Source organism: Varanus komodoensis, unplaced genomic scaffold (assembly GCF_004798865.1).
Source record: "Varanus komodoensis strain SLA01 unplaced genomic scaffold, ASM479886v1 scaffold8, whole genome shotgun sequence".
NCBI lineage: Eukaryota > Metazoa > Chordata > Lepidosauria > Squamata > Varanidae > Varanus > Varanus komodoensis.
The window spans coordinates 21061237-21089057 of record NW_025336481.1 but is presented as its reverse complement, the minus strand read 5'-3'; the positions used below and the strand labels follow the sequence as shown (position 1 = coordinate 21089057).

Here is a 27821-nt window from a genome sequence, read left to right as displayed (position 1 = left end):
AGATATACCCCCATGGGTAGGACCATAGGAAAAAAACAGCTGGAGAGCGAGAACAAGTTTTGAACCACAACATTAGGGAGTAAATTCTCAAAGTTTGATAGAAAGCGAAGTACGAGGAACATGTTCTAATTGTATTAAGCTTATACACGGACAGCGTGTGCTAATAGTAAACACTTGGCTAAGTTACTAAGCTAATTGGGACATCTGGGTTTTTTAAAGCTTGATATCTCGAGACTCATGCGAACATCGTGAGTTCCTAAAATTGCGAAACTTTGTACTCGTTGTTGCAGGAAAGAACTCTTCCGAGACATACCGCCGTGCTGTGATCTGCCTTCGGGCTCAGATTCAGCCATTTAAAAGAAAAAGCAAAACATAGCCTCTTCCCTTTTACAGAAAAATAAAAGCAAATGTGGAGATTGCTGTCCTAAAACTCGGACTGTCTTAAAAGGAACCATTAGAAGGACAGTGAAGGGAGGAAGCGCCGAACCGCAGCGGGACGGCGCCAGCAGAGGGATTGGGGCAGGGAGTGTGCGGGGCGGTGCGCACGGCTCGGCGCCGCCCTCCTATTCCCCGTGACCCGGCGGTGCGATGGCGGCTGCGGCGGAGCGCACTGACGAGCTGGTGCGGGAGTACCTGCTGTTTCGCGGCTTCACCGGTACTCTGAAGCAGCTAGACGCGGACATCAAGGCGGACAAGGAGAAGGGCTTCCGGGTGAGGGTTGCAGGGAGGCTTACTAGCAGGAGTGGGGTGGCTGAAAGGGGCAGAGATGGGAAGAAGAGGCTCAATTGAGATTAGTACTCCCCTCCGCCCCACACACGCCCATCCATACATGTCTTTTTCACATTATCTCAGCCTTGCATGAACAGTATGGCTAATGTAAATGTTATTTGCCCGGGATTCCGAGCGCCCATGTCAGTGCCGCGTGGACAGGATAGGGGCTGCTGGCTATATAGGCCGCCCTTTTAGTTTCGATGCTTTTTGGTCTCCATTGCAGACCGTTCAAAGACAACCTGATCTCACAAAGTCCTTTGTGGTGCTGCGAGTATCCAGCTTTAAGCAGAGCTGTACTGTGGAACCAGTTTGTTCTCAGCTGTGCTGAGCTCAATTGCTTTGGAACTATTGCACTGGTGATGAAGAGGAGAGAATGTTTGAGTGTGTACAGCATTTCCCCTTTCTCAGTTGAATAACTGCCCTGGGCTTTATGCCTCTGCTGTTGTAGGCAGGGTGTCCAGTTAAGCTTGTAACCTGGCACTTCCTCTGTTTATGTGTAGTATTCCTTCAAGGTGGCTTACAAAACTGGAGCTATTAACAATAAAAAAGAGATAAAACCCATCTTTAATCATCAACTCAGACATATAACCCAGTTTGAGTGCTTTCCAGTGTGACCACCTGTAACTCTAAATAGTGAGTATCAGTTGTCTTGGCACGCTTCCCATCCTCAAAACAATTTGCACACCCAAGGCCCTGGCTCATGAGGAGAGAGATGCTGGAGGCACCCCCAGGATGTCATGTGGTGCTGGTGTCTTCTCCCTGCTTTGTGCCCCAGTGCCATCTCTGAGGTCAACCTTATAACCTAGGAGCTGCAAAGGCAGAGAGTGCTGTGAATTTGGGGTACCAGCTCTGACCTAAGAGCACTTTCCTGAGGTTGGAGCTGGGACTCCTACAGCCATTTATACAGTGTCTAGTATACTACTAATTTAAGCCATTTTACAGCATTATAGATACTCCTGATTTTCCCTTCATGTGAACTGAGGAAGAGTGGGTACAAATTAAATGAAAAGTCTTCCTAGGGACAACTAAGCAATGCATGACATCAAGGCATGATCAGATGCTAGAGTCATAGAAGATAAACTAGAGGAATTATAAATGCAAGGCCTAGGGGGCAACATAATAAAATAATTAAATGTCTTATTGAGGCAGAACAAATAGTTCGCATATTTAGGCAAAGATAGATTCAAAAATTCCAGCATTCCTCAAGCTGGCTGAGACCTTTGTCAGATGCCTCCCAGTTTGTTTCACTAAAATTCCCCAGCATTGCACTGATGGAGACATAACCATTTCTTTTGAACTGTTTAAACCAGAACTGCTTAAACACCTCGGTGAGGGTGTTCAAACATAGACTGTACATGCACATGGTGGGCATGTCGTGAGTGGAGCCGACTGGAACCGGGGGTCAGACTAGATGGCCCGGGAGGACCCTTCTGACTCACTCTGTTTCTATGTTCTTAGCGGACTAGTATGATAAGTGTAGGTTCTTGGTCCATTATCAGATACACATCGCAGAAACACCCGCCTTCCCAAGGTTTCAGTTGGGAAGTAGTATCCCAAAACTACTGATGCTACCCAGTACAATCTTTGGTAATACGGTATGTGGGATAGGTAGGTAACACAAGGATGAATCAGAACAAAGGTGGCATCCTGTTTCCCATAGTGGTCAACTAGATCTACTGGGGTAGCTCAAAAGCAAAACATGCCCTTTCCTGCTTTGGTCCCCTAGCTACTGGTCTTTTGGCTGCCTCTGAAGCTGGAGGTAATATGCAGCCATCATGAGTAATCAGCATGTTAGCCTTTTCTCCATGAGATTATCTGTCTCCTTACAGAGCTATTAATGGAGGCGGTGGCTATCACAATTAGTGAAGAAGCTATCCAAAGAAATATACCCTGTGCACACTTGCATGAGAGTGGACTCCCCTGAACACAGTGGGGCTTACTGCTGAATGTATTGAATTGCTTTGTTAACTCTGTTTTAGGTAGCAAAGCCAGGAAAATATCTGAGGCTGGTAAAGTTTTTAAAAATTTGGGCATTTGGTTAGGTGGAATAGTGATGTTGTTCATTGACTGTGGACAACATTTGGGGAAATGTAGATGATTTTTCTGGTGCTTGGATTTTGAATATTCAGGAGGTTCTTGGTTAATGAACTGGGGGTTAATAGCAAGTCTGATGAGAAAATGTGGTGCATCATTTTTGGTATCATGGTCTTACTAACAGTAGTTTAACATATGAGTTCAACTATGGGCCCTCACCTGGATCTTTTATGTTGCTACCTTGGAGATAATTTCATTGTGATTACTATTTGGTTATACAAAAGTACTGATTTGGCATAAACACTTCAAAACAAAACTGCCCAGACTGCTTCAGCTGTGGGGCAGTATAAAAATGAAATGGATAATAATCATAACATGAAATCCCATTGCCTTACCGGTTAACATATTTAAGTCCCTTGCTTTCATTCTGCTTAAATTGCATTCTACACAAGTATACTGGAATGATGGAATGATGCCATCCTCACAGCCATGCTCATCAGGCTTGTGTTTTTATTTGTTTATTTTTCAGTTTATATCCTGCCTTTTTCCTACAAAGGGCTCAAGGCAGCTTACATCTCCTCCTCCATCTTATCCCCACAACAACAACCCTGTGAGGTAGGTTGGACTGAGTGTCTGACTGGCCCAAAGTCACCCAGTTGGCTCCATGGCTGAGCGGGGACTAGAACCCAGATCCTCTGAGTTCCAGTCCCATGCTCTTAACCACTGCACCACACTAGCTCAAGATGTTTTTCTTCATCTTGCCACCGCTGATGCTGCTTCTCCCCCTCCCTCTTGATTCAAACAACCTTATGTAAAAAGTAGATTTCACAGTACAGGATCAAGAACTTTGAAATGTAGAAGCAATAAACTGTGTACTGGAAAGACAGAGGCTCAAACTGAGCCAGAAGTGGAAACCTCAGGCCCACAAGACAAATGTAGCCTTCTTGGGGTCCAGTCCTATCGTTCAGGGTTTTCCAGATGACCCTGACCCCTTCACTTGCTTCTAGTTCCTTTCTTCCAAGCACCAATTGTTTGCTGTTTCCTGATTTTTCAACAGTTTTTCCCTATTCTAAAAGACTGAGAAACTTCCCCTAAGGCTATTTACTGACAGTGAGAGTTTGTTGTGAAATAATGCTAGTATTTTTGTCTCCACCCCTTTTGCCCCACCCATTGCCCAGGAAATTTCTCCGAAAATGAATGTGGTTGTAGGGCTCAGATTCAGTGCCTAGCTTGTGGCTGAGGCAACTGAATCCTAGCCAGGCTACTGAACATGGGAATCTAGGACCATTCTGTAGCTGAGTCTTTGGTGGGCAGAATGCATGTGCTTGCTGTTGGGTTTGTGGTGCAACCTTGATTTGTTTATTTACCGAGTGTTGCACAACAAATGAAAAATGCCCTGAGCCGGATGGACTGTGGAAGTCTTACAGCATGACAAGTCTTACAGGACCTGCAGAGACACAAGATTGCCAAGGATGGTGTTGGCCTTGTTTTGAAAGAAGATGTTGAAGGCAACCTTCTTGTTTTCAGCCAGTCCTCAAAACAGTGGACAATTAAAAATAGAATGTGACAAAAAGGAAGTATCAGTCAAACTACATTTATGCCATCTTTCCAAGCCTTGCTGCTAAAATAGAAAGGAACATCTGCTTGGAAAATCTTGGTCAATTGTGAAAAATTTAACCAATTGCCTATTTTGCTTTTCTCTCTTTCCATCTTTAGGTAGATAAGATAGTGGACCAGCTTCTGCAGTTTATTCAGAGCTATGATCTGGCTGCCCTTCGGGATTACTGGAGTTACCTTGACAGGCGCCTTTTCAGTCGATTAGAAGATGTGTACCGGCCTACGGTGAACAAGCTGAAAATCAGTTTATACCGCTACTACCTCGTTCATGCTGTGCAGGTCTGTGTCAGGCTGGTAGCCTTGTTTAAAAATTCTGTGACTTTGTTAAAAAGAACATATATCTTGCTATTCTTCTCCAGCTGTTGTGCTGTTTGGTGGCAAAAGCAGCCTTATGACTTGATTTGGAATAGAAAAGCAAGGAAAAATCTGTCTATATTTGGAAATGATTCTGCAGAAAAAACTGAAATCTGAGCCTCTTTGTCTTTTCTATATTTTAGACAAGCAGGAATGATAAGACACAGGAATTCTTTCTCAGGCATGCCTCTGAACTTCAGAACCAGGTTGAGTGGAAGGACTGGTTTGTTCTGCCCTTCATCCCAAACCCAGAAGCAAACCCAGCCTTTGCCACATATTTTTCCCGCCAGTGGGCAGACACTTTCATCGTTTCTCTGCACAACTTCCTCAGTGTCTTATTTCAGTGCATGCATATCCTTTTTTTGGTGTTGAAGAATAACTTCAAATCTATAGAAGCTTCATTCTATATGCACATCTCTCCCGTAAGAAAGCAGTAACTTGCTGTTTGTTAGTTTATTGGGGGAATGATTTTGTGGATTGCTTTTTGGCTCAACTGCATTTTCCTCAGGTTTCAGATTAATATCTTCTGGTCCTTCAGTAGTGGATTATCCTCAGCTCTGTAATTTAGGAAGGCTGTGAGAATGTATAGTATTGGTTATAATCGTCTAGTCCAGCCTTCCCCAACCTGATGGCCTTCAGAGACATATGGACTGCAACTCCCAGAATTCTCATCTAGCAGGGCCACTGACTAGGAATTCTGGGTGTTGCAGTCCAAATGACTGGAAGGCTGCTCTAGTCTGTAGTCCACAAAAATGGATCTGCCCTAAACAAATCAGCTGAATCAGCGAAACCTTTGGCTGAACAAATCAGCCAAAGGTTTAGCTGATTTTAATAGAAAATGTAAGGTGACATTCAGCCCAATCTTTGCTCCTTCTCTGCCATCTCCTGGCCCCTTTGTCTTTGGGGCTCCCAGTTTCCCTGACTCCAGGGTTTTATTTCTTATCTGCTTGCTTCTTCCCAACCATACACATTCATTCTAGTCTCTTGGCACTCTGTTGCCCTGTTCTCCTGCCAGTTGCCAAATGCACCTTTTACTTTTGTCACAGAAGCTGTTCTGTATTTAGTGCTTCATAATTTTTGTACACATTCCATGACTGTGCACCAACTCAGCCAGTCACTGGACAGCATTGCAAGCAACAGGTAATTAATATGTGGCAGCCATTTTTAGTCTGTTTTGTATATAAAACAGGGCCGCCTTGGTCATTGCACCTCACATTTAGAATTCTCTTTCAAGGAAGGTATGACTAGCACCCATTTTATCTTGCTTTTGATGCCAAGTCAAGACTTTTCTATTTGGTGTCTGTTTTTAGATTGGATTATTGATTTGCTACTGGTTTATTGTTTGTCATTATAGGTTATATTGTGTTTATTTTCCTCCTATTCCTATTTATATGGTTGTATTTGTATTTTAATTCTACTATGTTTTATGGTTTGTTTGTTTCTTACTTATTTTTATTTGTATTATATATATATATGTATTGCACTGTGAGCCTCTGGCTAGGGGGCAGCATACAAATGTGATAAATGAATAAAATGTAACCCTTTTGCTACCCTGCAGAACACTTGAGCAATGGGGATGGTATGTTGGGTAGAAAGGCAGGATCAAAACTATTTTCAAAATAAAGAAGATTATTAGAGATACCATAGATGCAATGGGGTCATATAACTCTCTAAATCTTAGGGATGTGGTGGGGGGATCTGTTTTAATTTCAAAGAATGGAATAGACAATTTAAAATATCTTTTAACTCTCAACCACCAAGTGTCAGTCCAAATGATTCTTATGATGCTTCTGGAAAATGTTTGGGTTTTGGTGAACTGCAAGAGGAAGGAGTTCTATAGCAATCTTAGGTTTTTTTATCCTTAACTTTTCTAACCTGTACCAGTCATCTTGAACTTTGAGGCCGAATGTCAAAGGAGTAATCTTCTGCAAGAAGAAAATGAAATTCTGCGTCAAAAGGTGGGTGTGGCAGATCTTGGAGTTTCAATATAAAAATATTTTTCCATTTTCTTTACTTAACCCAAACTATTACCATGTTTGCATCTCACGTTAACATGGGAATCCTGACTGGAAAACAACAACAACAACCCTGTTCACATGTTATGACAGCAGTTTTTGGGTTGTTTAACCCAGTTACTGCAGGAATGAGTGGAGTATGTGCATCACACGTTCATTATTTCAGCTTTTAATTAACACCCTGCCCCTGGATTATTTTGTGATATGCAAACCTACCTGGAAACTTTAGTTAATCAATCCATGGAGGATTCTTGGATTAACTCTGGGTTGTTTAATTAATAGTTTCTGTGTGCTCATTTCACAAAATAACCCTTGTTTGCTGTTTGAAAGCAGTGAACTATGTGTGCTCCACTTGTCTCCACAATTCCTGGCTTAAACCACCCAGCAATTGCTGTCAGAACATGCAAACTGGGTCAGTGTGCCTGAGCATCATGCAGGTCCATTCGTACTGTTCAGCTTCTCATTTTCTGTGAGCAGGTAATCATGTCAGGGAGGGAGTTTCACTGGTCATCTAAACCCAGGATTAGTAATAGGTGGGGAATCCAGTTTGGGGGTAGGAATCAGTCAGATTTCCTGGACTCAGTTCCCCTGACTCTGGTGCACTTTCTCTGTGCCCTGTTGTGTGGGAGTCTGGCAGGAAGCAAGCGAGTCCACGAGGCTGATGCACATGGTGCCTGCTGTGCAAGTGGAGTTCTGCTTCCAGACATGTGCCTTGTGGGCTTTGCGTCATTTGTGTAATGAATTGCATACTTTGAATAGTTTGCATAAAGATTTGCATACCTTCACAACCTGCTTGCATTCCCAAGCATTTGCAGACCTGATATTGGCCAACTTTCTTCCTAGCCAGAGTTGAGTGCAGGAAAGAAGTCTGGTCAGCACAAGAGAGCTGGACTTGGGCCTGATCTTCACATCCCTATCCAAATGTGCCCAAACAAGCCAGGATTTAAGCCAGCTTTAAATCAGGTCATCTTTTTGGCTTACAAATTCTGATTAGTATGGGCATACATAAACTTAATTTTGGGTTCAGATATCACACAAAGTTTCCTTTCATGGCTTGTGCAAAGCAGCTGCAAATAACACAATGTTTGATTGTATCATAGGCTATTAAATTGAAATTCCTGGCTTAAAGGCACATGTGAATGCAGCCAACAACTTGAAGTTAATAAATACAGTATTGTAGAAATATGACTTACTGTACCATTGGAAACAGTTGCAATTCAGTCCTTTCTGTTTTCCTCTCCACTGTTTTTTCTTTTAGCTGTTTGCCTTGCAGGCAGAGCAATTCCGAATGAAGAAAGAGGAACAGCAACAGGAGGAAGAGGAGCAGCTGATACTTCATCACAAGCTTCCTTCCTATGTGGCTAACATGGACCATCTGGGGGACTCAGAGCTGTGAGTCTGTATTGGAGAAGCTGCATGAGTGAATGGCAGTGGTGGATCTTAGCACTTTTACAGTTCTTTGTGTGGTGGTAAACTTGAACAGGCAACTTCAGAGGGGTGTACATTCAGAAAGCTTGACCAAAACATGAGAGCAATTGCGTGTCTTCCTCCACACCTCTGCTCCCTGGCCACGCCAGGTTCCTGCAGAATTGATTAGTAGGCATTGCTTTTTAAAATACTCCCACTGAAGTCACTCCATGAGAACTTTGTATTTATGCATTGTGGCCCATTAAATAAATGTGGATTGGGTTTCAGGACTCTGTGTATAAAAGTAGAAAGTCTCAGTCATGGCCCTGGTGAGCATCAGGCAACTCACTAAAATCATAGACCTCTCTTAGTGGTTTTATTGGCCTCCTGGGAACAGCCAGCTGTATATGTGGCTATGCACTGAGGTTTGTGCAGACTCTGCCCCCTTGTGACTGGCTGTTTATAACAGGAGCAACCATTCTTATAAGGTAGCTTCTTGCTAACCTCTGGCAAATTGTGCAGAAATGGAAGTTCACTACATTATGGTCTATTTTACTTCAGGCGCTCCAGTCTTGAACTGGGAAAGGTCCAAATATCCCAACTGTTACCATTGTGATGCAAAACATGATAATTGCTCTCTGAGCCATGAATTCTTGAGCATCTGCTTCCATTGCCATTCCTGAGCTCAGAGGATAAGATTGCAGCCCCAAAAGTATAAATGGCTTAGTTGTAAATATGCAAAATTGAGAATATACCTAGGATTAGAGAGAACTCCCAGCTGTTGCATCCTATGCTACCTAAGTGCATGTGTGTGTGTGCCATGAAAAGTTGGAAAAATAAAGTTGAAACTAAAATATGAAAATTTCAGCAAATGTAAGTATTTGGACAGAAATAGACTCATGTAGTCACAATGAGGAAGGGTATCACCATATTTGGATACTTGAAGCATTTTAAATAGCACTGAAAATATTAATCTCTTAAACAGTGTGAGAACAGTCTGTAGCAAGACATTTTGATCACAGTCCTTGGAGGAGAAGGCCCAACAGGGAAACCGTGAAGGAGGGGCCAGATGAAAAGTATGGCAGCAGTGGGATACTTGCCTTCTGGTATCTCTTAACTAAATTAGAGTACCAGAAAAATGCAAGCAGTGAATCATATGATTCTTTCATAAAAATGCCAGCTGCCTTGAAGTGCAAAATGCATTTTGTGTTTGATTGTTGCACATATGAATTGTCATTCCCTAATTATGTAGATTATCTTACATATAAGAAGCTTCATGACACATATTTAGGGTGAGTTAACCTTGTCTTAAAAAAGCATTTTACTCATTCCAGCAGAGATGGTCTTTCATAGAATGTGTTTCTGCACCCTGCCCATCCAGTTTCTTAAAATCTCAGCTTGATCCATTTCAGATGTCTGCTTCATTGCAGTTCCCCAGAAAGTTCAATCTCCAGAAGCTTGAATCAAAATGAACTTTTAAAAAAAAAAATCCTCATGATGCATGTATCAATTGGCTTAGGTCAGGCATGTCCAAAGTCCGGCCCGGGGGCCAATTGTAGCCCGTTTTCAAATTTCGAGCGGCCCGCAGCCTCTTCTCCCCACCGGCTCAGCCTGTCACTCATCCCCACCGGCCGGCATTTTTCCCTTCACCGCACAGCGGTTCCCACAGCTGTCCCCTGCTGCCTCCTGCTTCTTCAAGGCTGGTGGTTATATTTCACCAGAAGATGGCAGTAGACCTGAGTCAGCACTCTCCCGCGTGACCCTTGTGACACAAGGCTTGAGTGCCCATTTCTAAAATGGTGACTGTAACTAAAAAAAGGAAAGCTGACAGCGAGGGCCACTGCTTCCAGGACAAGTAGAAATTGGAGTATTTTTTCACTGAAATACGAAACAACTCTGTCTGCCTAATTTGCCAAGAGACTGTGGCTGTTTTCAAGGAATTCAATATCAAGAGGCACTACCAGACAAAACATGCTAACTACAATGAGCGAACTGGGAACGAACGCAGCGAAAAATTGAAGGAACTGGAAGCTGCTTTAACGGCACAGCAGCGCTTTTTCACAAGAGCCCGTGGGTCAAATGAAAATGCCACAAAGGTGAGCTACAAGGTGGCAACGCTGGTTGCCAAGCACTGCAAACCTTTTACTGAGGGTGAATTTATTAAAGACTGCGCGATGAAAATGGTGGAGAAAATTTGTCCTGAGAAGAAGCAAGAGTTTGCCAATGTTTGCCTGGCTCATAACACTGTGGTACGGAGAATTGAAGACGTTTCATCTGATATTAAGAGACAGAGGCAAAAGGAGTGGAGTTTGACTTTTTTTCGTTAGCCTGCGACGAAAGCACGGATGCATCTGACACCGCTCAGTTATTGATTTTTTTGAGAGGAGTGGACAATGACATGAACATGAGTGAAGAGCTGCTTGACCTCCAGAGCCTTAAGGACCAAACAAGAGGAACAGATTTATTGGTTTCTGTTTGTTCCGCTGTAGATGACATGAAACTACTGTGGAATAAAGTCACTGGGATTATTACGGATGGCACACCTGCCATGGCTGGCGAGCGAAGTTACAGACTATCAACCCTAGTCTGTAACAAAGTCAGCGAAGAAGGAGGCAAAGCTATAAAACTCCACTGTACTATTCACCAACAAGTTCTCTGTGCCAAACATCTGAAATATGATCATGTTATGAAACCGGTGATGAAGGCTATTAATTATATTCACTCCAAAGCCCTGTGCCACCGCCAGTTTCAACAGTTTCTACTCGACATCCAGGCCGAATACGGAAATGTTGTGTATCACAACGAGGTAGGATGGCTCAGTCGGGGGTCTGCACTGCAGCGCTTCTACTCTCTTAGGGAGGAAATCGGACAATTCTTAGCAAAAAAGGGACAACCCATGCCAGAGCTATCTGATCCTGTTTGGCTGGCTGATTTTGGATTTTTAGTTGACATAACACGGCATCTGAATGTGCTGAACACAAGCCTTCAGGGGCAAAATGCAGTGGTAAGCCAACTGTATTCACATATCAAAGCCTTTGGGACCAAGCTGCTACTTTTCCAAAGGCACCTGTCACAAACACAGCCCAATACCACACATTTCCCTTCGCTGCAGGAAATAATGACCAGTTTTACACAGAACAATATCAGTGTGCAAATAAGGAGGTATGAAGCAGACATCTCATCTGTGGCTGAGGAGTTTCAACAGTGCTTTCGGATTTTGCAGCTATTGAAAAGGAGATCATGCTTTTTTCAGCTCCTTTCTCTGTGTACCCTGATGACGCTCCAGACCACCTGCAGCTGGAGCTCATTGAGTTGCAGTGTGACGCCGAGTGTCGCAGTTGGCACCAGCAGCTCCCTCTTGTCAACTTTTACCACCAGCTGGATAAAAACAGGTTCCAAGAGATTAGAACATTTGCTAAGAAAATGCTGAGCTTGTGTGGTTCGACATACTTGTGCGAGAAGACATTCTTGGTTATGAACATTAACAAGAACCGCGTGAGGACGAGACTAAGTGACTTTCACCTGCGTGACATCTTGCGCATCAAAACCACTGTTTTTGAGCCAGACCTGGCCTATATAATGCAGTCGAGATCTCAGTATCACCCTTCACATTAGTGCAGTTAAGTTATTTGTTTAGTCTTTCATAAAATAGCTCATTTGCATTTAATATTAATAGTTCAAAGAATGTCAGGCTGAATGGTCGGCCCCCACACATTTTCACCTCACCAAATCTGGCCCTCCTTGCAAAAAGTTTGGACACCCCTGGCTTAGGTAGTGCCAGGATGTTTGAGTTAAGAGCAATAAGTGTTTGTGAATGGCCACTATTAATAATGAGGTTGTCCTTGTCAATACTTCTTGCATTTAATTTCACCTCTGAAGTCAATATTTATATTATACCATTGATTCTTCTAGCTTGGGTTTGGGGTCTGTGTCTAATGTAGAGCTTTTGGGTTGACTGTCTTTAATTTCCTCTTGCCCTCAGTGACATGACATGCAGCCAAAGAAGCGCTGCTCACTTTCTCCAGGCCCGAGGAGGGTTCCTGTCATCTCTCCTGTCTCAAGGTAAAAAGGGCCCCTCTAGAGTGACACAGGCACCAGGAACCATGTCGGGGCAGACGGGTATGGCATCTCTGGGCAGGAAAGAGCAGTCAACCCACCAGGTGAGGAGAAGAAGAGTGTGTGTATGTGGCAGTTATTCTGATGATAGGAAAATACTGCTGTTCCTCTTCAATCATTTAACTTTCATAATTAGAACTAGGCTGAGAACCTGCTGCGTTGGCCTGCCTGTACAGGCTGTCTGCAGAGTGATGCTGCTATCTGGTATACTTGCCAACTGTCCTTTGGAGCCAGAGATTGGTTGCAATTAATTCTTGTTAGCTTCTTGCACACCTTCACTTTGGCTGCTACATGGCTGCCTAAGTTATCATTCAACCAACATCCCCTTATTGCTAACGTTTTGGTGCAGCAGCCCAGGAAACCACCAAGAGCTTTGCAGACCCTCAGTTCAGTTCATACAAGTCTCGGTTTATATATGTGACATGGGATGTTCTGCATTTCTCTTTCCAGGTTTTTTTGCTATTTCTGGGAAGGTGCTAGTCAGGGCAGGTTAATGGAAGAGAGACACAATAATGTGAAAGTCCTTTCACATCTTCAAAGGATGCTCCCAGACTTTTATGTACCAGATCTGCTAGCTTAGGCATGGGATCTTGGAGGGCCAAAATTTGACAAGTCTTCTCCTTGCCTTCTAGACCACCAAAGGAAAGGAAGTGGCATCTGGCTGCAAGGAACCAAAAAGTCACTTCAGTGGCCTGGTAGCAACAGAGACCAGTTCAGTCCAGCAGCGTCAGCGGCGCCTGCAGGAACACGGAAAGGAACGGAAAGAGCTTTTGTCTAAAACAGTTTCCCAGGTATGAGGCTTGGGTTTGAGATGGAGTAGATTGTAATGAGTTTTTGCCATATTTCATATTTCGACTATGGGTTTTTGCTGTACTTAAGAGTTACATTAGAACTGCATATGGATGGATCTGAAATCCAAAAATATGTTGTGGGCCAGGCTTCCTAGGCTTTCAGTTGCCTATTTCTAATACCGAAGAAGTGGCAGGGAAGACGATCATTGCTGCTTCTGCCTGGAAGCCTCTTTCCTCTTTGAATGGAATGACCTATATATTCTGGGGTACTTTCACATACAGTCAGTCTTCTAATTGTATTGGCTGTGCATAAACAGGCAACAAACTGATCTTTCTGCATGTAAATAGCTTGGATCTGGGAAAGCAGCACAATCTCTACCAACCTCTAGAAAGCAGCACAGCCTGTAGAAACAAAACTCCCTTCAAACTGGCTAGCTTTATGAAACCTTAGAGCCTGAAGAATAATGTCTTAATAGGACTTTCCTTTTCTTCCTCAAGGATGATTTTTCTGTGAGAGTAGGATAAAAATAATCAATCGAGAATACATGCCATTTGCCTGATCGCACTTGAGTTGCTGGTGTGATACAATAGTCTGGCCTTGATTACCTAAAATCTCTTTGCTCATTTAGTAGGTTGAGGTGGACATGAGCAACTTGACTGATTCTCCTGGCTTGCTGTACTATATGCAGGGTCCTTCTCTTGGTTTAGGCACAGACTGTTGAGCGGAAGCTGGAGACGGGTAGCACTGAAACAGACCCACCTCCTGAACTGCATGCAGAGCAAGCAGAAACCTTAACCAAAGCTTTTGGGTCTAGCACAGAGCCTGGAGGCATCAGGCAGGAGCAGCCGTTCATTGTCTTGAGCCAGGAAGAATATGGAGAACACCACTCCTCCATCATGCATTGTCGGTAAGGGCTGTTTCCTCTTCCAGGAGGTGTGATTGATGAAGGGAGAGCTGCTGCTGTTCAGTGGATCAGGTACTGAACTTGAATTTGTGGAAATTGAGCTCAGCTATGGACTTGAGAATACCAGTAGCTCCTCCTTTGTGAAGTGCGAGTGATGCCTGACTTCACAGGAATAGCAAAAAGAGACCTGTGGCACCTTAAAGACTAACACATTTATTATGGCATTAGTCAGATTTGTCCAGACTGGTGCCCTGCAGTTATTAATGGGCTTCAGCTCCCATCAGCTTCGGCTAGCAAGCCCGGTGATCAGAAATGCTGGGAGTGGTAATCCTAAACATCTGGAGGGCACTAGGTTGGAGAAGGCTGGTATAAGCTCTCATGAGGTGAACTGAAGTCAAAAATACTTATGACAGAATAAATGTGTCGTTCTTTAAAGTGCCACAAGAATCCTTGGTTTTGCTGCTACATGCCAATATGGCTGCTCCTCTAAAAATTAAGAACACAGGAATCTTGTTAGGAAGATTATAGCAGTTTCTGCATTTTAAAAGTTCTATGTCTATGGTAGTGCTACTGTCATCTCAGATGGGTGTACTGAGTGTACAGTGATCAAATGGCAGAAGAAATGCCAGCTATGCGTGTTGGAAGGACAACCGAACAGCTTCCTTCTGTGTTTAGGGTCGACTGCTCTGGTCGCAGAGTGGCTAGTTTGGATGTGGATGGAGTCATCAAAGTCTGGTCGTTCAATTCCATCATGCAGACAAAAGCTTCTTCCATTTCCAAGTCTCCCCTGCTCTCCCTAGAATGGGCAACCAAGAGGGACAGACTGGTGAGTAGCTGGGATGGTTGTGGAGGTGAATATCTAGAATTGTCGTTGGCGTAGCCACTGGCTGCCCTTGCTCCTCAAGCAGGCACAAGATTGCTGCTCAATCCAGATATGTTGGAGTACAATTCCAGCCATCCCTAGTCAGCATGTCAATTTACCATGCAGAAATAGAATCTTGTTCCTTTTTTGTCTTGGTCATCTCAGGACCTAAACTCTGCCATTTGATGTTTGTTGTAGCTGAAGTGAGTACCGTTTCCTTTTTCCTTCTCACCTGCTCCCCATTCCCACATTTTGTATTTGAAGTGTATGTTTACTTTCAATCTGAGCCATTGTTATAGCTTGTGGCATATCAGTATCAGAGCAGGCTATAACGGATGAAGGCTTTAATCAAAAGGTTGAAGAAGAGCCATCTGCTTATTTGAAGTACATTAGGAAGGAGACTAAATGGGCAAGTTTGCACTAGGGCAGATTCACCAGTAGAGTTAAACCATGTCTTTTTTAAACTGTGGCTACACCAGGCTTTTGCATTTCCCCACTCTCTGTTTTTCCGTCTTTGGTGCTGGTTCACAGTTGTTGCTAGGAAGCGGAGTTGGGACTGTTCGTCTCTATGATACTGAAGCCAAGAAGAATCTCTGTGAAATCAGCATCGATGAAGACATGCCCAGGTAAGCTTCCTGAACTTGGCCTCCTTCTCTTTGCCTGTGGTGAATATAAAGCAGTCATTTACTATCTTACTCTCACTTGCATGACATGGTTTGTGATTGTCCCTGGAGACTGCATTTGTTTGTTTATCGCATTTGTATGCAGCCCTATAGCCAGAGGCTCTCTGTCCGAGGCTCAGTATGGCCTCTTAAGACAATGATCCACTTTTGAATTATTTTGAAAAATTATTTTTATAATAATTTCTTGTGAGCCTATTTTCATCTTTGTTTGTGGGCATTGTACGCAATTGCAGGGTAACCTCCAGGTACATGTCACCTTGTTCTTGCTGGATTGAGGCTATTTTATGCTTTGATTTTCCTTCACAGAGAAAATATTTGTGATGGGAGAAGCATATGCACTGAATTCCATAATTTTGATTACAGATCTTTGGCAAGTGTCCCAGCCTTCCTCCTAGCCTTGGAGGAGCAGCAATTGTATGGTGATTTTCCAAGTTTAAGAGAAAGGCTGCAGTGGTTGCCAAGGCTCCTAGATTACCTCAGGGTTGCAGGACCAAGTCAGCAAGGTCCCACTCTCCTTTGTGGTTAGGACATAGGGTTGGAGAGAGGACCAGAGGGTTGTTCCTTAGCTCAGTTGTGAGCAGAAGTAAATGCCTGGATGCTTTGGCCTTCAGCTTCCAGAAACCCTTGTCAGCATGACCAATGGCCAGGAATGCTCTAGGTCAGTGGTGGTGAACCTATAGACAGAGCCCTCTCTGTTGGCACGCGAGCCAAGTTGCCCCAGCCTCGCCCCAGCAGCCGAGCATCGGATAACAGCGTACATAGGGGCCATGTGCATGCTCAGAAAGGAGTAGTGGTGCCAGGCAATGATGTCACAAGCCGTGACTCATTACCTGTGACTCATCCAAGCTTTCGCATGGCCAGTCAGTGCAATATATATACAGGGTGTTTCATAAAGTATGCAGTTTTTAAAAATGCAATAAGTCAGCCAAAATCGAAATAAAATTCAAAATTTTTATTTAATTTCATTCAACATATACTTTGATTTAATAATGAAAAATGATATTGAGCATATGTTCACCTCCACTTTCTCTGCAGACAGTCATCCGATCGTTGATTAACGATAACTCTTTTGCAGACATCCCTGTCGATTTCGCCGATTACCCATACCGTTTACCCATACCGTTACCATACCGTTTTGACCGGGCAATTTTCTGGTTGCAACTGACCCAGATTCTTTGAATTTCTGTACTTGCACGAAGTTTCTGTAGATTGTGCGAAGTTTATGGACAGTCTCTGTGTAGCACTCCCCATTTTTGTAATGAGTTTTCACAATAAGAATGCGTTGCTCGATACTGAACTGCTCCATGGCTACTAAATGGAAAAACAACAAATGGTCTTCTAATTGGAGTGATAATAGATAACAAAAATGATAGGAACAGTGCTGACAATCTTCAGACAAAAAAATTTAAAAACTGCATACTTTATGAAACACCATTTGCTTGAACTGGCTGTGGGGTGTTTTTTCTAAACTAAACCCTCAGTTTTCAGGTTTTATTGCAGTGTTGGCACTTGGTGATAAAAAAGTGGGTTTTGGGTTGCAGTTTGGGCACTCGGTCTCTAAAAGGTTCACCATCACTGAGTTAGGGTTAGAAAAATGAGATGTCCTGGTATGATTTTGATGGCTGGAATGTGTTTAGAATGGGCAGAAATGTTGAGATGTGCAGAAAAAGCTACTCAAGGCTTTTTCAAAATTGTTCCATTTTCAATGGAACTTTAGCCCTGTATTAGGGTTAGGGGTGTACACCAGGGTAGGGTTAGGGTTAGAAGAATGTGGTGTTCTGGCATGATTTCGATGGTTGGAATGTGTTTAGAATGGGCAGAAATGATGGACTGTGCAGAAAAAGCTACTCAAGGAAGGCTTTTTCAAAATCGTCCTATTTTCAATGGAACTTTAGTCCTATTTTAGGTTGAATTCTTTTTTTTTTTTTAGGTTGAAATTTTTTATTTAAATAAAACCATACTACAAAAGGGTTAGGGGAGTGCACCAAGGTAGGGTTAGGGCAGTGGTGGCAAATCCATGGCACGCGTGCCACAGTGGGCAAACAGAGCCCTCTCTGTCACCATGCGAGTCAAGTTGCCCCAGCATCACCCCAGCAGCCGAGCATTGGATAACAGCGCAGATAGAGGCCATGCGCATGCTTGGAAAGGCATAGCGGGACCAGGCAGTGATGTCACATGCCACCACTCATTAGCTGTGACTCGTCTGAGCTTTCGCATGGCCTGTCAGTGCGCTGCCAAGGATATATATATATTTGCTTGGACTGACTGTGAGGTGTTTTTTCTAAACTAAACTCTCAGTTTTCAGGTTTTATTGCAGTGTTGGCACTTTGTGATAAATAAATGGGTTTTGGGTTCCAGTTTGGGCACTTAGTCTCTAAAAGGTTTGCCATCACTGCTATAGGTTGTAGTCCAGAATACCAGGAGATCTTTTTCCTACGTCTATCATAGTCCATGGAGATACAGCATGAGGTCAGTGACAAGGGGAGGAGCTAGATTTGGCCACTACAGTTTTTGGCTTGGTTGCATGTAGACTATAGCATAGAGATCAGGCAGCCTTTTTTTCTTTTTTTAGCATGTTACTTCTTACATAGACCTGATTCATGCTGAAGATGACCCAGAATATGGCTTTAGCATGGGTTGTTACTGAATTATGGGCTGTAGTTATGTGAAAATCCTGCATTATGGTTTAACCATGGGATGTTAACCATAACAACGCAGACTTCATATCCCAACAGCAAACCATGGGTTCACTGCTTAGGTAGTTTATGATTTAACCTATAAATCATACTGTAACATTCACATGTAACAATGCATGTTTCAACAACAACCCATTCAACAATTCAGGTATAATCTGAATTGCTATATGCAGACTAAGTGGTATGGTAAAAATGTTAAATGTAGCCATGCAAAGCATGTTTAGGATCTTCTAGAGTTCTTCCAAGTTGCCCTGAATCTTGGAAAATTATTTCATAGCCCTAGATAATTGGCAAATCATGGGTACAAGGAAAGGAGATCTTCTCTCAGGGCTGACTGGAGTAACTGGCTACAATTGTGGGATTATAGCTGTGCTGGTTTTCAGTTGCTGCTCTAACCAAGCATGGTAGCTGCTTGGTGTTGATCCAAACAGATTTCTTCTCTACCTTCTTCCCAGAACAAGCAGGAATTCTGACCTGGCAATTTTATCTTCTGCTTGTTCCAAGCAAGAGATGACAAAAAGAAATGAAATAATATGGAGTATTGTACAACTGCACCTTCCCTTCTAGGAGTAGCTGGAGAGTGAGGGGCTTTGACATCTATATCTCCAAAGTTGCTTTTGTTGTAGGCTTGGGAGGATATATAAGCTACCAGATGTTTTCTTGATTTCAGGGGTTGAAATCTAACAGATTTCATTAAACTGAAGGCATATACTATGAGTAAAACTAACCATGGATTGATGTTCTGTAAACTGCCGGGAGAGCTTCTATTTGGCAGGATAGAAATGAAATAAATGAGAATAGTGATTACATAGGCAAGAATACTTGACTAATTTTGCCCATTTTTATCTTATTTAACCATGCCTGTCAGTAGTTGATTTTGCTCTCTTGTGCTCCTCGCTCAAAAGATGAGAGATGCCCCCATGTCCTCAGGTTAGAGGAAAAGACAATAAGAGAGGGGAGCAGCTTATACTTTCCAACATTAGAAGAGTCTTGTTAGGATAGAGAGCATAGAGATATGCACGAGTGTGGAGTGATGTGGCTTAACAGAACTATGATTAAGGCTTGAAATGGACCTCTGGGCTTCCTGTGCAGAGAGCCAAAGCTGAACCATGCTTTTGTGTTTCAGGATCCTCTCTCTTGCGTGCAGTCCAAGTGGTGCTTCTTTCGTCTGTTCTGCTGCAGCATCTAGTCTTGTAAACCAGCTAGATTGCACAGCTCTGGATTCTGGAGGGAAAAGCATCAATCAAGTTCCTGGCAAGCTTCTTTTATGGGACACAAAAAACATGAAGCAGCAGGTAGGGTTGTGTGTTCATACTATTGGAGCCTAGGTTTTAAGAACAAAGGAGAGTGTTTTAATATTAATTTATAGCTCTGTAAGAAACTACTAGCTGACGGTTTGGTTCATACAATGAAATAAATCATGCTCAACCCATACTTAGGGTTAGGTGTAGGTTGTCGTTGAAGCATAGGTTATTGGGTTGTCTGAACCAACTGCAGTAACACATCATGGTTTGTTGTAGGGTTGTGAACTGTGGGTTGTTTGTGACTAACAAACCACAGTTTGCTAGCATGGTTGGGTTCACAGATAGAACACAACCCATGTTACTTACAGTCAATCATACTCAACCTTACATATGGGTTGAATGCATTGTGGCATTGTATGAATCCAGCCATTGACACAGATACCCAGAAACCTTTGCATTTAGTCTGTCTGTGTGTCTACTGTGTTTATTTTCTTGAAGGACTCCATGAAATACTCCATTTCCATGGTACTGAGATCTGTTAGTTTTTTAAATGGTTGGATATTGCATTCCAGATGTTTTAATGTTGTTTGGTGCCCCAAATGAGCAAATCAGTGAATGTTCTCTGTTGCCACCTCCATATGGGTGTGATCCTGCATTCCTCATTGGTCCTGGGGGGTCAGCGGGGTCAGACTGCTGTGGCAGAAGGGCCTTTGTTTAACTTTACCTGGTTCACTGGTTGTGTCTGGTGAATACAGACTTGTAACTATAGACATATGCCTTGGTCACTTCCAGATTAGACAATTGCAATTTGTTCTTCACAGGCTGCTCTTAAAGATGGTTTGAGAACCGCGGCTAGTGCAAAATGCAGCAGCCAGGAAACTTCTGGGCAGGCATCCTATTGCACTGATCTTGCATCAGCTGCACTGACTGCTGCTTTATTTCTGGGTCCACTTCAAAGTAGTGGTTCTTACCAATAAAGCCTAACAACTTGGAGCTAGGATATTTGCAAGACTGCGTCCTCTCATTTGAACATTGTTAGTAGATCATACGTCACACTGATGTTCTAATAACAAAAGAGGAGGATATGTGACCAGTTGGAAACATTTTTCCCTGCTTGACTTTAAGTAGGTTAATGATACTGAACATTTCACCATCTCTGCATTCTGTTTTTGTTTTTTCAACTGTTTTTGTTTTTTGTCTCTAATTTTGTAGAAATACTTAAAACGTGTTTTTGATTATTTTTATAGATTTTATTGTAAACTGCTTTGGGGATCTTAAGATTGAAAGCTGCTCTTTACAGAATGGACTTCTCTACATGATGCATTTAATTTGTTTACTGAGACTTCTTCCATTTTCTTCATGGGAGGAAGAGAGCATCCTTTATAGAGCCCCTCTCCTTTGCTTTTCTCCGCTTGTCTGTATATATTCTAATATCCAACCACAAGGTGGCACGATGGTGTAACTGCAATTGCAATAATACATGAAGACCTTCTTTCTGGGCTTGTATTATTGTTGAAATTTAATAACTGACTTTTAAAAAGATCTATGAAAATGACTGGAAAACATTGGAGAGGCCTCAAAGGATGATGAGATCATGTCAGGGACCCACAAATTGCCATGGGTGAGGGATCATGAGTACAAAATAAGTGTTTTGTGTGCAGAAGTCCATTGTCTGCAATCTCAGGCTGAAATGTTTGACTTCTTCTGAAATGTTTTCAGGAGTGCTTGGAAAACTGATTAATATTTGTGTTCATTTCCCCAGTTTCTGTCCTGGTCTTTTGATTGATTTTCCTCTGCTGGTGCCTGTGCTCATCTTCCCCCAATAGAAGGCCTCACTCTCCTTCCCTGGTGGTTTGGCCCTAATCCCTCCTCCCAGTTCTCTTGCTGCTTTGTTGTGATGCTGCTGGAATCCATTCTGTTTGCCCGTTGCCTGTTTACCTTCTATTTGCATTCCAGAGTGGCAGACTTGCCAGCTTGAGGTAGCCACTGGCATATGGAAAAATAATTACCCACAGAGCACTTTTTATTTTATTTATTTATTTTTCGATTTATATCCTGCCTTTTTTCCTACAAAGGGCTCAAGGCAGCTTACATCTCCTCCTCCATCTTATCCTCACAACAACAACCCTGTGAGGTAGGTTGGGCTGAGAGTCTGTGACTGGCCCAGAGTCACCCAGTTGGCTCCATGGCTGAGTGGGGACTAGAACCCAGGTCATCTGAGTCCCAGTCCCATGCTCTTAACCACTACGCCACACTGGCTCTCACTTTGCAACCAAGTAGTGGGCCATCATGTGGAGGCATACCTGAATAAAGTTATGCCTCTTTCCCAAGAATTTACGAGTTCCCCTCTAACCAAAAGTTATCTTTCATCTGTTCAGTGGGAGAACAGTGCTCATCCTTCGGTGGTGGGAAGCAGAAATTCTGAGAAACCTCTGAAGGAAGTGATGGGATGGCTTGGTTCAGTGCCCTGGAATCCCTGTGGTGCAGGACTGCGTAGGAAAGGGGAACTCCATATGATAGGGATCATCTGACATTTGATCAAGCAACCTGACTCCTTGGAATAATGGTTCCCTTTTGGGTCTATCATACAGTTTTTAGAGGAAAGGATTCATAATTAAGCTCTCAGTTTGTTGTTTTCTTTGCTGTTTCAGCTCCAGTTTTCTCTTGAACCTGAACCCATTGCTATAAACTGCACAGCATTTAACCACAATGGAAATCTACTGGTTACAGGAGCAGCAGATGGCATAATCCGCCTCTTTGGTAGGTTGCATTGACTACAGGTTTCATTCCAATAGTATCATTAATTTTAGGAATGAATGTTAATTTTATTTTTTGGCTGTGGCTGCAGTTTTTACAAGACAAAGCCTGAGTTGGTGCAGTTGCACCATTTGGAAGACAATAAATGCAGTTCCATTGATGCAGTCATGGGGGAGAATTGCTAACCTTAGAGGCTTTTCCATGCTTTTCCCGTAGAGCAGCCTTCCCCAGTGTGGTGCCCTGACTGAAACTCCTCTCTGGCCAGCAACAATGAGAGTTGTGGTCCAAAACATCTGGTGGAGTCCAAGTGGGAAAGGCAGCATGAGGTTTTTAAAAAATAAGTCATACACAGCCTCTTTCCTTCCTCTTTCAGATATGCAGCAGCATGAATGTGCCATGAGCTGGAAGGCTCATGATGGGGAGGTATATTCTGTTGAATTCAGCTATGATGAGAATGCCGTTTACAGTATTGGAGAAGATGAGAAGGTACACTGCAGAGCAGGGATAGAGAATAGGTGGTTCTCCAGATACTGGGCTGCAGTTCCCACCATCCCTTACCATTGGTGGACCCTCACTAGGCCTGGTGGTAGTAGCAGTCCAGCAATACTGAAAGGTACACATGTTCCTCATCACTGCTGTAGAGGAAGATGGTGGCCAGATTCTTAGGATTGAATCACTGAAGTATAATTTGTATTTATTTAATAATGGCATGTATGTACTGTTGGGTGGAAGGGTGGGTGGGCACATGGCTGTTGAAGCAGCTTACAATTAGTAATAATCATAATATTGGTAACTACATATTCAACTTAAAAATATTAACATCAGTTATAATTCAACGTTTAGTTAAATAAGAGAGATGCTCAGCAGAAAGGGCCTGGTGGCATGCTGTGACTGCTCACTTGCAAAGTGGTGGTCCAGCGAGGCCACCAATCCTTTTGGAAAGCAGCTGATGTTTTGAAGGAGGCTATTTCCTGACTGTGCCTCTTCTGGTTCTGTCAACTGTTACTCTTGTCTTTGTAGTTACTAGTGACCTCACAGAGCAGATTAAGAGGCATGTGTGCTTCTTGGTGTCTCTAACTAGCATGTTTTGTGTCCCTAGTTTATTCAGTGGAATATTCATAAAAGTGGCTCGAAAGTATCTGAATACGCTCTGCCCAGAGATGCCACAGGCCCCTTTGTGCTGTCTGGCTACAGTGGATATAAGCAAGTCCAGTTCCCACGTGGAAGGCTTTTTGCGTTTGACTCAGAGGGAAACTACATGCTGACCTGTTCTTCCACTGGGGGTGTCATTTACAAGGTATGTCTGCTGGGTGTGATAGCTCTGTGCTGCCTCTAAGATCAGAGGCAAAGCAGCTGTGCTGCCTGGGAATGATAGGTGCAACATGTCTGAAGGGCACCTGGTTGGGGAAGGCTGCCCTTAAACAATCAGGCCAAGATCCTCATAGTCCATATTTTTTAGAGACAGGAATGCAAGCCAAGGTCTGCAATCATAAACGCACTTAATTCTGCATGATTTTCTTCTGAGAAAAGACATGTGGCATCTCACGATGTGCCTCTGAATTTACTGCTGCTACCCTTTGAGATATGCTTGCACATTTCCTAGTGGTAACGTTTTAAAGTGCATTTATCTCACTGTGAGAACTCTCTGGCATAGTTACAGGAGAGGAACATACTGTCATTATGAAAGACTCTTTCATTGGAGCAAAGTAGGGTTAGGAAAAACCCTTTTGGAATCTGCCCCTCTAGCATCTAGCAGATTTCCTCTTGGGCTTAGCCTGGTCCTGCAAAGTGAGCCAAGCTAAAAGGACTCTGCAAATGTTTGCAGAGCCCCATTTCCTCAAGTGGCAGTTGAGGGTAAACACTGGGAGAGAGGTGAGCATTTCTCTCTTGCCCTGCTTTGTGAGGATGTGTCAAATGCACTGGGCAGGTCCTTACACAAAGAGAAGCCATCCTTTGCAGAAAGGGGCTGTCCACGGCCTCTCCTCAGTTTGGTTGCTTGGTTTCTTAGGGGAGAGCAGTACATTTTTTAAAAGGGCCACCATAGACAACCCCTCCTAGGTACTGTGAGGATTCCTTGGGGTGGCAAGATGTGACTATCCTAAATGGGGATAACACAAGTTGCCTGAATGGCAGCTTTCATGATCTCAGTAAATATGCTTTAAAAATAAAAAGACAAGCCTTGTGAGACTGAAATGGCTCTCCACACTCTGGGGATGCTCTTGCCAGCCATTCCCCAAGGGCCACTCTGGCACTTTGGGGCATTTGGCAGAGGGAGTTACCCAGGAGCTGCTTGGCTAGAGCAGCAAGCCTTCTGCCACTTTTGTCAAGCAGCTCTGCAGAGTTTTGAGGTACACCATGGCCTATTTTGAAATCCAGGTTCAGATGACACACTAGGCCACAGAAGATTAAGCAAACCCTAAAAGACGCCCTGGATTGCTTGGATGATTTCATAGCCTCAAAGAAGTCATCCCACAGGAAGTGTGCTGGGTTCAGACAGCATGCTGAGCCATGGTGTGTGAACCCAGTTAGTGTATTGGCAGTCAAAAACGCACACCAAGTCCACTTACATCGACTGTGTGTTAACTTCCAGCAAGCTGGTCTTCAGGAGAGGGATGTTTTGCTAGGCAAACTCCATCTCCCTGAACGGAAGCTATCCTACTTAAAAACAAGGCTTGGTTATACAAGCCTTCTAGAGTTCAGGTTCAAGCAATTTCTGTCTCAATTACCTGCCAAGTTTCCATTTGTGTCTGTCCTTTTTTCTCTTTCAGCTGAGCAGCCATGACAAAATACTGGAAAGCTGCCTGTCCCTGGGAGGGCACAGGGCCCCTGTCGTCACTGTGGACTGGTGTACAGCTATGGACTGTGGAACCTGCCTCACAGCCTCCATGGACGGGAAGATCAAACTAACTACTTTACTTGCACATAAGTCTTAAATGGAGCTCTGCTGTTCAGGAAGCACAAGAAGTGAACTATTTTTTTCAAGGTGTGGGTGCATGGGAGGGTGGGGAGATCAGTATTAACTATTTAGATCCAAGCTACTGTGGGGAAGAGGAGTGTCTCAGCTATCTGTCCTAATGTCACCTTCTCCTCTAGGTTAGGTTCAACAGTTTTTGAAGCTGATGCCAAACTACTCTCGGTTAGGAGTTCCAGTTACAGCTTTTGCTTTAAATTGTGCTCTTAGCAGGCATGCACTGATCACCAAGCTCCTTCCAATGAGGACCAAGCCCTGACTTTGAGTGTGGGTGAGTGTGTGTGTGTGTGTGTGTGTGTGTGTGTGTCCCATGGGCCCACAATAGCACATGGCTATAAGCCTTCAGGATTTGTGCCAAGGTGAGATAATAGACTTACAATTGTTCCAGCAGGAAAAAAAATGCCTATGTAAACCCTAACAGTATTCTGTGTCGACACCTACATTTCTTATTAAAAGAAGTTGTCTGACTGCACTTGCTGGGTTTGTTGCTTCTGTGACTTTAGGACACTTCTGTGCATTGTAATATAAGCCATATTTCATTTTCCACTGTCGAAGGACATCTGAAGACTTGTGGCAACTTGGACTTGGGAGGTGCTATCTTTTTGGATTCCTGATATGAGCATCCCCTGCAAGTGGCAGTGAAAATGCTGCATTACCAAGTAGTCCTGCAAGAGGCAGGTGGAAGAGCTGTTGAAAGGATGAAAAGGAGAAGCAACTACAGGTATCAGAGCTTCCCTCTAAGGTGTGGGTCCTTGGTACATGCCCATCCAGGCTTGCCCTTGGTGCCAGCTCTGTGAAGCTTACCTGGCCAAGATGGCACCTTCCATACAAAAGAAGGTATTTTAAAACCTCCAATTTACAGACGTTCAAAAAACCTGAAACCCACACCACAGTACAACAAGGACTGGGCTTGTTCAGGAGTCACAGAATGCTTGTTGTGGGAGATGTGGAGGTAGAAATGGAATAGCTGCAATCCTGCTTCTCAGCACTCCACATTGCAGCACTTTGTTGCAAGTCCCATTTGGAACCATTTCTATGCTTTAGCACTCTTGCAGTTAACACAGGCTGTAGGTCATCTTGTTGGTTAAAAAGATCATGTATTCAATACTGCATTTTGTTGCATATACACCCAGGTTTGTTGAGATCCTTTTGAAGTATTTTTTTGTTTTTGGTCACACTGATTAACTTGGTGTTACTATAGACTGAGTCTTCTCAGCAAAGAGACCAAGCATCAGTCCCTTTTGGCCACAGATCAGCAGCTCTCCCATTCGTGGACACAATTCCCATCAGCAAGTTGGGAATGGTAACATCAGACTAGGACTGAGCAAATCTCCATTTAAAAGACTAACTTATCATCAGTGATCAAGCTGAAGGGTGATCTTGTGTCCAAAAATCATTAATTTTGAGGGCCCAGATCCAGTGCAAATGTGTAACATAGGTCTCCTCCCATAAATAAATACATGCTTCTAGATAAATCCCTCATCTATAGAAATTACAAGTGGTCCAGATGATATTGGTTTGCACTTGTACCCACCTGCTTTGTGTTTTTACCTTTTTCTTTTGCAGAAAATCTGTTAAGAAAAGATTTAATAGCTGCACAATACTTCCTGAGTGGCAACACCAAGAGCATTTTGTCTGGAAGCATCCCTATTCTAGAATGCTGAGCTAACACTGCTTCTGGCTGGCTTTAGCAAGCCTCTATAGCTGGACAATGCATTTCCACAAATATTCTTAAGCAGAATCCTTCTGCTCCTTTTTTGCCCGTCCCCCACAAAAAAACCCAATGCTACCCCACTAAAGTGGACTCTCTCAGTGACTCTCACCTCAACCTTTATCATCATGAGCTTGTGAAGTGGTGGGGTGAGGGGCCAAGTATCCTTCCTTAAGCATCTTAGAAGAAAAGCAGGGGCACACAATAAATGATTAAGCATTTTGTGCTGGGGAAGCTGTCTTTCACTTTTCCACCTAGTTTCTCAAATAGCAGTATTTACCCCAAATTATTTCTACATGGTCAGAACAAGTGCACTGAAATGAACCAGATCCATGGTGTGTCAGGATAGGTCCATAGAATGGTGGCCAAAGTGCTGGGCTGAGGACCTGGGAGACTGGGTTCTGGTCCTCACTTCGCCATGAAGCTCACTGGAGGATTTTGGAGCAATCACAGGCTCTCCTCCCAACCAACCTCACAGGCGTGCTGTTGTGAGGATAAAATGGAGCTATGTAAGCCACCTTGGGTTCCTCACCAGAGAAGAAAAGGCGGGTTATAAACGAAATGCAATAGCAGCAACAAGAAGTAAGGGGAGACGTGATAGTGTTTCTAATAAGAATGGAATGGAGAAAATAGGGAGACCCTTTTCTCCCTGTCTCAAAGCAGACCCAGACCTAGGGTTATCCTATGAAGCTGATGAGCGACAGACAAGAGAAAGCACTTCTTCAACAACGTATAATTAAATTATGGAATTCACAGCCAGAAGTGGCGATGGCAACAAATCTAAATGGCTTTCAGAAGGGATGGGACCCAGGCACGAAGCGCATCTCGACCCGCCCTCTCTTTCTGCCCTCCCGTTCGCCCCGCAGAGAGGCGCTCGAAACGGGCGA

The 27821-nt window shown here is 43.5% G+C and overlaps 1 protein-coding gene across 4 annotated transcripts; it reads left to right on the top strand.

The window, feature by feature from the left end:
• Positions 1-579: 579 nt before the first annotated feature.
• Positions 580-27797, top strand: WDR91 (WD repeat domain 91). Of its 4 annotated transcripts, XR_006417105.1 has the most exons (17): positions 580-711; positions 4522-4701; positions 4920-5127; positions 6652-6734; positions 8050-8183; positions 12181-12358; positions 12947-13105; positions 13814-14013; positions 14686-14836; positions 15404-15498; positions 19378-19546; positions 22147-22255; positions 22626-22738; positions 23352-23549; positions 25021-25235; positions 25779-25944; positions 26790-27797. XR_006417105.1 is itself a non-coding variant. In XM_044455266.1 (15 exons), exons 1-15 carry the CDS (start codon positions 589-591, stop codon positions 25183-25185), a joined length of 2259 nt encoding a protein of 752 aa, XP_044311201.1. In that variant the 5' UTR covers positions 580-588; the 3' UTR covers positions 25186-25695. The 4 variants fall into 4 exon arrangements, 3 of the variants coding, with proteins under 3 accessions (XP_044311201.1, XP_044311200.1, XP_044311203.1); XM_044455266.1 differs by lacking the exons at positions 25779-25944; positions 26790-27797 and having other exon boundaries at positions 6658-6734; positions 25021-25695; XM_044455265.1 differs by lacking the exons at positions 25779-25944; positions 26790-27797 and having other exon boundaries at positions 25021-25695.
• The last annotated feature ends 24 nt before the right edge of the window (positions 27798-27821 follow it).

Excerpts from the sequence above, each read along its gene's own strand:
- WDR91 (XM_044455265.1), top strand. The coding sequence starts at position 589 with ATGGCGGCTGCGGCGGAGCGCACTGACGAGCTGGTGCGGGAGTACCTG. Across the intron at positions 4,702-4,919 it reads ACCTCGTTCATGCTGTGCAG|ACAAGCAGGAATGATAAGAC; the intron begins GTCTGTGTCAGG and ends TCTATATTTTAG. Across the intron at positions 13,106-13,813 it reads TGTCTAAAACAGTTTCCCAG|GCACAGACTGTTGAGCGGAA; the intron begins GTATGAGGCTTG and ends CTCTTGGTTTAG.